General features: G+C 47.8%; 1 protein-coding gene across 1 annotated transcript; it reads left to right on the top strand.

The window, feature by feature from the left end:
* The first annotated feature begins 412 nt into the window (after positions 1–412).
* On the top strand, positions 413–9,052 carry pitrm1 (pitrilysin metallopeptidase 1). The gene is made up of 27 exons (XM_047027196.1): positions 413–634; positions 819–921; positions 1,138–1,244; positions 1,510–1,661; positions 1,822–1,936; positions 2,062–2,158; positions 2,306–2,466; positions 2,642–2,768; positions 2,977–3,065; positions 3,267–3,395; positions 3,558–3,671; positions 3,777–3,873; positions 4,297–4,431; positions 4,667–4,805; positions 5,010–5,126; positions 5,323–5,452; positions 5,765–5,885; positions 6,066–6,142; positions 6,248–6,413; positions 6,567–6,667; positions 6,804–6,924; positions 7,033–7,089; positions 7,202–7,314; positions 7,527–7,652; positions 7,816–7,961; positions 8,302–8,404; positions 8,564–9,052. Exons 1-27 carry the CDS (start codon positions 588–590, stop codon positions 8,655–8,657), a joined length of 3,084 nt encoding a protein of 1,027 aa, XP_046883152.1. The 5' UTR covers positions 413–587; the 3' UTR covers positions 8,658–9,052.
* Positions 9,053–9,217: the final 165 nt, after the last annotated feature.

Genomic DNA, 9,217 nt, shown 5'->3' with positions numbered 1-9,217 from the left:
GTAAATTACACTTACATGATCGCGTGGATATTAGGATATCGTGAAAGCGAATAAATACGACAATAGGCAATACTTAGCACAAACAAATATTATAATAACTTATAAATAACTGAAATTTCTGCTTCCTTTTGCCTGTCACACATTTTCCAAAACTGTCAGGATTTTGTAACGCGCGTCTTACTGTATCAGGTTTAGCCAACCAAAAGATCTGTTCTTCAGTAAATTATCCAATAGAAATGTGGAATATAAGCCGGTCATAGAAGTGTTCAGTGGTGGGAAAAGCTGCCAAGAAGTAGATCTGCAAAACATGTAACTGCACTCATCTACGTCATACTGCGAGTAGAGTTTATGCATGTAGGCCTAGTACATTGTCTGCAATCTACGCGGGTACTGTCGCGATTGCATGTGCACTAAATCCAATGTGACTACAGCAACACACTCGGCATGAGTAAGAGGACATGACATGGGGATGGGTAGCACGGATTATATGAAAATAACAGTTTTACCAGGTTGGAAGTTGAATATGCACGTTTATGGATAATAGTTTGAAGGACGTCTAATTTTTTGCAGTTTAATAGCGGGAAATCATGTTCCGGCAAAGTAAAACAGTTCTCCAGAAACTTCGATGTTTAAGGTGAGGTTACCCAACTATTGTATTTAGCTAGCTAGGTTAGCCATCTAGCCCTCCGTTCTGATCATGCCCTCTGTTCTGACAATGATAATGGTTGTAACACGTTACAGCCAATATAACCTACACACACATCTGATGCAAGAGATGCATGATGCAACCATACAATAACCTTCTCTTTCACCTCCAGTTTTCAGAGACCAAGTCAATGGAGGTTCAGGACCACCTCAGCAACAGAGAGAGCATTGCAGTATCAGGCTGGACAAAAGATCCATGGCTTCACTGTCAAAGAGGTATGTAGCCGTGTTCGAACTTTCATTCAGTCAACCAGGTGTAATAATGATAAAACAGGTGTTTATTATAATATAGCAATGCATATTGTAAGCTAGATTCATATGGGCTTTAAATACAACCTCACATTTTTAAGACGAGTTTTCTAAATCTTTTACGTTGTTTCATTTAAGAGTTAACTCAAATGAGAGCCTTCATGATCCTCATGTTCCCTCCAGGTTGTTGCTGTTCCTGACTTGTTCCTGACTGCTGTCAAGCTAACCCATGACAACACAGGGGCTCAGTATCTGCATGCAGCTAGAGATGACTCCAATAACCTCTTCAGGTAAAGCTAGTATTTGTGGTAACCCAAGGTTTCAGGTCTTTTGGTCAATTCCCACTGACTACAACAAGTTCATAATCCCCCCACACATAGGTGGTGCTGGTATAACACAACAAAGTATTCTTCTTCAAATCTTTATTAAATGAAGCCCATCTGGAAGTCATTAGATTAGACGTAGTGCATTATCTCCTCGAACAGACACTTTGTTACAAAGTATGAAATAGGCAAGCTGTTCATTTACAGACGTCCTTGTTTTGTGTACCTGCAGTGTTCTGCTGAGGACTACCCCCTTGGACAGTACAGGCGTCCCACACATCCTGGAGCACACAGTGCTGTGTGGCTCAGAGAGATATCCCTGCAGAGACCCCTTCTTCAAGATGCTCAACAGGTCTCTCTCCACTTTCATGAACGCCTTCACAGGTACTGTGGTGGAACACCAGAGATCCCAGTTGAAGAACTGTGTGTGTGTGTGTGTGTGTGTACACACAGGTGTCCATTATAGTCATGAAATTGCCTCCAAGTCTCTCGACTTAATTGCATCTTTTTACATTGATGTAAACCTGCTGTCTTTCGTTTACAGCCAGTGATTACACCATGTATCCGTTTTCCACACAAAATGCCAAAGACTTCCAGAATCTTCTCTCTGTCTACCTGGATGCAGTCTTTTTCCCTTGCTTACGAGAATTAGATTTTTGGTAAGTGGATAATTTAGTGTTGTTAACTTGCGGTTTAGTGTTATAACCTTGCTGTTTTGCCTAAAATCATATGGAATTCTATCTCATTTAATCACACTATCATCTAAACATGGTGACTGTCAAAGGCAGGAGGGATGGAGACTAGAGAATGAAGACCCTACAGATCCCAGTACACCACTGGTCTTTAAAGGAGTCGTCTTCAATGAAATGAAAGGGGCCTTTGTGAGTTTAAATTTTTCCATCTGAAAAGTATTCACTGTGTTACATAAAATAAAAACAAATTGTTAAATATTTGTTTAGAAAACCCAATGAAGCCTATTGTGGCCTTGCAATATATCCTAAATGTCCTTCTTATGAATATGTTTCTAGTCAGACAACGAGCGAGTGTATGCCCAGCATTTGCAGAACAAGCTGTACCCAGACCACACCTACTCTGTGGTGTCTGGAGGGGAGCCCCTGGCCATCCCCGACCTCTCCTGGCAACAGCTCAGAGACTTCCACGCCACGCACTACCATCCCAGCAACGCACGGTACAGCACAACACCACCCCAGACTACGAATAACCCAAATACACCCAAATAATAATATACATATAAATAAATATAAATATACCCAAATAAACACCATACTGTACCTTTAACAAGCGAGTGTGAGTGCTGGGACGTAGGCGCTGAGCAGGTGTTGTTTCCTAACGTCCCCCCTCAGGTTCTTCACCTATGGTGACCTGCCTCTGGAGCAACATCTGAAGCAGATCCAGGAGCAGGCTCTGTCCAGGTTCCAGCGCAGCGAGCCCAACACTGCCGTCCCCAACCAGCCTCACTGGAGCAGCCCGGTCAGTCTCCCACTTCCTGTTTGCGTCCTCTCCACACGCCAACAGCACAGCGGCGGATTTTTTGTAGAACGCATGCTTGGCTAATCGCATACTGAAGAATTGACTGTGGGTTGTTCTGTTTGGCAAAGTGCCATTAGGAGTTTGGCCTTGTCATCCATAGTGTGATTTGCATGGTTAACATTGGTGTTTGTGCCTGGTGGGTCCACAGAGAGAGGAGCATGTTACGTGCAGTCCAGACGCCATGGCCCCTGACCCAGCCAAACAGAACACCATGTGTATGAGCTACCTGCTGGGAGAGTAAGTCTCCATAGTAGCAACAGGCATGTGAAACAGGGAACCATGGCCTTACCCTAAGGGGCGTCTGGCTTACTGATGTCATCAAGCTATGTAGGTCAGCTCGGGGGAGCAGATTACTGTTTGCCTGCTTGTTGGCCCGATGATGGGGATGTTTCAAAGTTGTCATTTGCTTGTTCCCTCCCTCTCCACCCCTGTTCCCAGCATCACAGACACGTTTGAAGCCTTCACCCTGAGCCTGCTGTCCTCCTTGATGATCTCTGGGCCCAACTCCCCGTTCTACAAAGCCCTCCTGGAGCCCAACATCGGGACAGACTTCTCCTCGGTCGTCGGGTGCGTGTCCTCGAGGGAGGGATCTTGGTTGTCATTGTCCGGGCTGTGTTACCTGATGACGCGCTGTGTTATCACATTGTCATGTGTCAGTGGAAGGGAGGGAAGGGAATGTGATGGTCTGTCTGGCCCGCATCAGTGACACCAGTCGAGTGTCTTCCCCAGATATGACGGGAGCACCAAAGAGGCGTCGTTCAGCATCGGTCTCCAAGGGATGGCTGAGGAGGACATCGAGAGAGTCAAGGGCATCATCAGCCAAACCATGGACGACATCATCGCGTGAGTATGCGGGAACGCTCCGTCTCGACCGTTGTCCGTCGCGGTGCCGTTCCTTCTCTCCCCCGAACGCTGAGGTTCCCTCCGTGTTTTGCGCCGCTGCTGTAGGGAGGGCTTCGAGGACGAGAGGATCGAGGCTCTTCTGCACAAGCTGGAGATCCAGATGAAGCACCAGTCCACCAGCTTCGGCCTGTCCCTGGCCTCCGTGAGTCCCTCCCCCCCCCCCCCCCCCCCGTCTCTTTCTGTTTCTGTAACCGTGAGGACGTCCCTGACAGTCTGTGGAAACACCCTCTGGGATTGTCCAGGGAACAAACGTCTTCCTGCAGTCCTTTGGGTGTTATGGTACGGTTAACAGGACAACATATCTAACCGGATTGGGACGAAATAGCCTCTGAAATCCCTTTGAATACTTTGAGCTTTTGCTTGAGCCTGTCCTGGTATGCCAGATTAAGGAGTTCTGTGAATTTTGAGACAAATCCATTGTCAATCCACGCACACCTCTACAATCACAGCTTCATTATTCCCGACGCCGACAAATGTTACTCCTGTGGTGAAGCTCTGTAGGCATCCACAGATGTCAGTGCCAGCCGTCCTAATAAAGGTACTACCTGTCCACTTCTGGCTGCAGTATATCGCCTCCTGCTGGAACCATGATGGAGACCCAGTCCAGCTGCTGAAGATCAGTGAGGACGTTGCCAGGTTCAGACAGGCCCTGAAGGACAACCCCCGCTTCCTCCAGGACAAGGTTCAGCACTACTTCAAGGTGAGGGAGTGCTTTTGTACTTGTGAACTTCACATACAAACGTGCTTTCAAGGTAATATGTACACACCGAGGTATAACTGTCTATATAGAACAAACCTTACTCAAACAGACAAAAAGTTAAAGATAACTGACTGCTAATTCAACCATATACTGACAGGACATTCATTCAGTTGTATTCTATCACTCCCCAAGGTCAAACTCTGTATATGAGCTCCAGGTCTCCTCTCCCTTGCAGGACAACACTCACAGGCTGACCCTGACCATGAGTCCTGACGAGTACTACCTGGACAAGCAGGCCAGGACTGAGGAGGAGAAACTGCTGCTGAAGATCCAGGCTCTCTCTGAGAGCGACAAACAGGACATCTACCAGAAGGGTGAGAGAGAGGGGGAGGGGGAGCCTAATGCCAGTCTCGCTGGGACCACACACCAATTCATCAGCCTCAAAGGGATCAACCCAGTAGCTATAAACTACATCTAGGGAACAGTTAATTCTAGTCCTTTGTCTTCCATGTAGCATTGATATATGTTGTAGCTAGTTTCTCATGTCAGTAGCTGTAATTGTTGTCTATCTTCCACAGGTCTCGAGCTGTTGACAGCCCAGAGCCAGATCCAGGACGCCTCATGTCTGCCTGCACTCAAAGTGTCAGACATAGAGCCCACGATAGCACTCACACCTGTGGAGCTGGGCACTGCAGGTAACCACTCACCAGACATACCCATACCCTAGCAGCCATGGCAATAGGACAGTACACACTGGCACTGTACACGCTGATGCACCAACACGGCCTCATTTGCCCTCCACTACTGTACAGTACGTACAGTGTGTGTCTATCAGGGTGACTTGGCCCTCACTAAAGCTTCCCCCCCTCCCTGTGCTACTACTGTGTGTAGGTGGGGTACCAGTGCAGTACTGTGAGCAGCCCACCAACGGCATGGTGTACTTCAGAGCCATGTGCAGCCTCAACACTCTGCCCGAGGACCTCAGGCCATACGTCCCCCTCTTCTGCAGTGTCATCACCAGGTGAGCACACGTGTACACCGAGTGTGCGTGGGCTATTTTGAGTTTAGTTGATGATTTGTGTAAGCTTGGGTATGTTTTGAGTATGGAAGCCTGTGGGCTCTTTCTGGCTGGGCTGAGGAGTGTGTATAACGTGTGTGTGTGTATAACGTGTGTGTGTGTGTGTGTATAACGTGTGTGTGTGTGTGTATAACGTGTGTGTGTGTGTGTGTGTATAACGTGTGTGTGTGTGTATAACGTGTGTGTGTGTGTGTGTGTATAACGTGTGTGTGTGTGTGTGTGTGTGTATAACGTGTGTGTGTGTGTGTGTGTCAGGCTGGGCTGTGGGAGCCTGGACTACAGGCAGCAGTCCCAGCAGATGGAGCTGAAGACAGGAGGCATGTCGGTATCCACGCAGGTCATCCCCGACTCGTCTGAACTGGACGTGTACGAGCAGGTCAGTCTCCAGGCCTCCACACACGCCGTCTCCCTCGGCGACAGGCCGCCGCCGTTGCCGGGGAAGACCTGTGGAGGGGGGGTGTCTGTTCTGTCACTTTGTGCCTCGTCTGTGGGCTTTGAGGACGGATGTTAAACAGCGTGGGCTATGAGTGGGGTTCTGACCATGTCCTGTTCTCAGGGAATCCTACTCAGCTCCTCCTGTCTGGAGAGGAACCTTCCAGACATGTTCCACCTGTGGAGCGACACCTTCAACAGGTGGGCACACCAAACGGTAGAGGCAGGCTGGGGGTTATGGTTCATGGTGGTCCTCCTCTCCGTGGTTGGTTTCGCTCCCCTGAGCTCTCTCTCCTCCTTCCCCAGCCCCCGCTTTGACGACGAGGAGCGCTTTCGATCGCTGGTCATGATGTCGGCGCAGGAGCTGGCCAATGGGATCTCGTACTCGGGTCACATGTACGCCATGAGCCGGGCAGCCCGCAGCCTGACCCCTGCAGGTCACCTACAGGAAGTGTTTGGAGGGATGGACCAGGTGAGAGAGAGGCCAGTGTACAGGAAGGGGGTGATCAAAACACACTTTTAACCCCCCCCCCCATAAAAAAAAAAGAACGGTTGGGGTATATATTACATTATGACAGCACAGGAGAATGTGATTTGATTGGCCAGTGTTTTGTGTGACTGTCAGGTCAAGTTTATGAAGAGGATGGCCGAGGCGCAGGATCTTTCACTCGTACTACGAACTCTCCAAAGGATCAAGAGACACCTGCTCAACCCGGAGAATATGAGGTCCTCTCCCGCAGCATACTGTCAACTGTGTTGTCGTATTGGCATGCTGGCCTGTGTGTGCGTGGATGCATATCCAGAGACATATACTGGATGTGCACCATATGGACTCACAAGTGTTTTGTTTTCCTCCGGACAGGTGTGCCCTGAACGCCACTCCTCAGATGATGACTGGGGCCGCTGGCCAGCTGGAAGACTTCATGATCAACATCGCAGCCAATAAGAAGCTGCGCAAAGACGTCAGACCAAATATCACTGAGGTATGACTGTTATGTTATCATAATAACCGTGTCATAACTTCAGGGGAGTTGCCTTGTACCTTGTAAGTCTTACTGTGGATTTCCATTTTCTTCTTTTCGTCCTTACAGAGACCATTGAACCCACTGGAAACCCCTGGGTCCGGGCCCAGTAGAAAACTCATTTCTGTGGGTATCACCTTCATGAAGCGACCCTGACTTGAGCACTTTCAATATTCACATTTGTCATTCATTCCTAGGCAGAAGGGTGGCGTGTTAACCAACGTTTGTTCCCCCTCAGGAGCCTCACTTCAAGCCCTGCCAGATGAAGACCTTCTTCCAGCTTCCGTTCCCCGTCAACTTTGTCAGCGAGTGCATCCGCACGGTCCCCTTCACCCACCAGGACTACGCCAGGTACCTGGTCCTCACCTGCACACCGTGCTCCAGCCCTCTCTAGTGGAGTCAGGACACCTTTTTGAGCTCCTCCACTTTACCTGTTCTCTCAGGTTTTCTAACTCAATGGACAGTCCACAATAGAGAAAACACTAGACTGTATGCCACCCATATTACCTACCACATCCATGTTCATTTCAATCAATCAAAGTGAATACATTTTCTCTCTCCAGTCTGTGTCTCCTGGCGAGGATGATGACAGCCAAGTTCCTGCACGGAGAGATCCGGGAGAAGGGAGGAGCCTATGGGGGCGGGGCCAGAATGGGGGGAGGAGGCCTCTTCACCTTCTATTCATACAGGTGTGTACTGGGGGGGACCCCTGTCACCTTGTCATGTGACATCTGCTCTGCTTCAACACTATTTCTCCCAAATCCTCTGGTTGTAAAACCACGACCACCACTACTTGGGTTTTTCTGCTCAGATGACATTTGAGTTTCCCTGAACATGTCCATGTTCCTGTAGGGATCCCAACTCAGTGCAGACCCTGTCGGCGTTCCGGAAGGGTGTGGAGTGGGCCAGGGAGGGCCAGTTTACCCAGCAGGACCTAGACGAGGCCAAGCTGTCAGTGTTCTCAGCGGTCGACTCTCCCGTCGCCCCGTCAGACAAAGGTGAGACGTCCACCGTGAGCACAACCCCCGCTGCCGTGGAGACGATCAGGCCCCACTTCCTGCGTCTCAGTTCACATCCCAAATGCCAATGACTAAATGTCAGCTATTTTCGTCAGAACTGCAGGTTCTCCTCTTTTTTTTGTACTGTGTTTTTCCCTCTCGTATGTAGATTCATCTTTAGCTTGAGACCTTCAGCTTGAAAATACTAGCGAATGTCGGTGATGGCATACATTTGGGAATTGCTCTGTTAAAGGCATGTAACCCATAGTGTGTATTGGGAACACGTAGACTTCTGAAACCCCCGTTGTCATGTGACGTCGTGTTACCTCTTGCCGGGCAGGTATGGGTCGCTTCCTGAGTGGCGTCACAGATGAGCTGAAGCAGGGTCACAGAGAGAGACTCTTCGCTGTGACAGACAGAAGCTTGGTGGATGTCGCTGCCAGGTAGGAAACTAACCCTGAGCTTCTCCTACACATCATTTTGGTGCTAGATTTCATTTTAGGATTAAGTATTGTTTTATTGTTCAGTGGATATTCTATTGTAGTATGCTGATACAGATGCAGAGCTGATATTGATGTAGCAAATCCTGTTTCTGTACCCAGGTACCTCGGTATTGGACAGCAAACGTGTGGAGTGGCCATTCTGGGACCTGATAATGATGCGATCAAGAAGGACCCATCCTGGATCATAAAATAATGGATTCATGTACATGTTCAACATAAAACAGTGTCATAGCAGGTGAACCTCAGTGTTATCTTTGTTGACTCTTTGATAAATGCTCTGAAGTGAACTCATGTCTCAATGAACTTGTGTCAAGGATTTTGTTTTGGCCAATAATTATTTATTCCCCAAATCAGGCAAAAACTGTTCTAACCTCACATCAGCAGTCATTGTGAACATATCAATATACGTTCTTTCATTTAGTTTGATGTTAGGGTTCAAACCACCCCAGCAACTGTACTGATGAAAGAAGTATCCGCAGCTACATAATGTTACACAAGAGGAAGTTTTTCATTTTCTTTTTCATAGAGTACATGTATTTATGAGAATTTGCTGGAATTATGTATCTATTAAACCTTTGACTGATGTAAGCTTGGTGTTACATTTAATAATATAACGTATAAAGGAATGATCTTTTATTTTGACACATCTATATTAATACTCATGAGCCTAGCCACAATATCCCTAATCACTAATGAATAAACACAGCATTCCAAATTATCATCACAATAAATATTATTTAATATCTTTTGGGA

This window comes from Hypomesus transpacificus, chromosome 10, assembly GCF_021917145.1.
Source record: "Hypomesus transpacificus isolate Combined female chromosome 10, fHypTra1, whole genome shotgun sequence".
In the NCBI taxonomy this organism is placed as follows: Eukaryota; Metazoa; Chordata; class Actinopteri; order Osmeriformes; family Osmeridae; genus Hypomesus; species Hypomesus transpacificus.
Note: the sequence above shows the minus strand (reverse complement) of the source record. Positions and strands in the feature narration are given on the sequence as shown.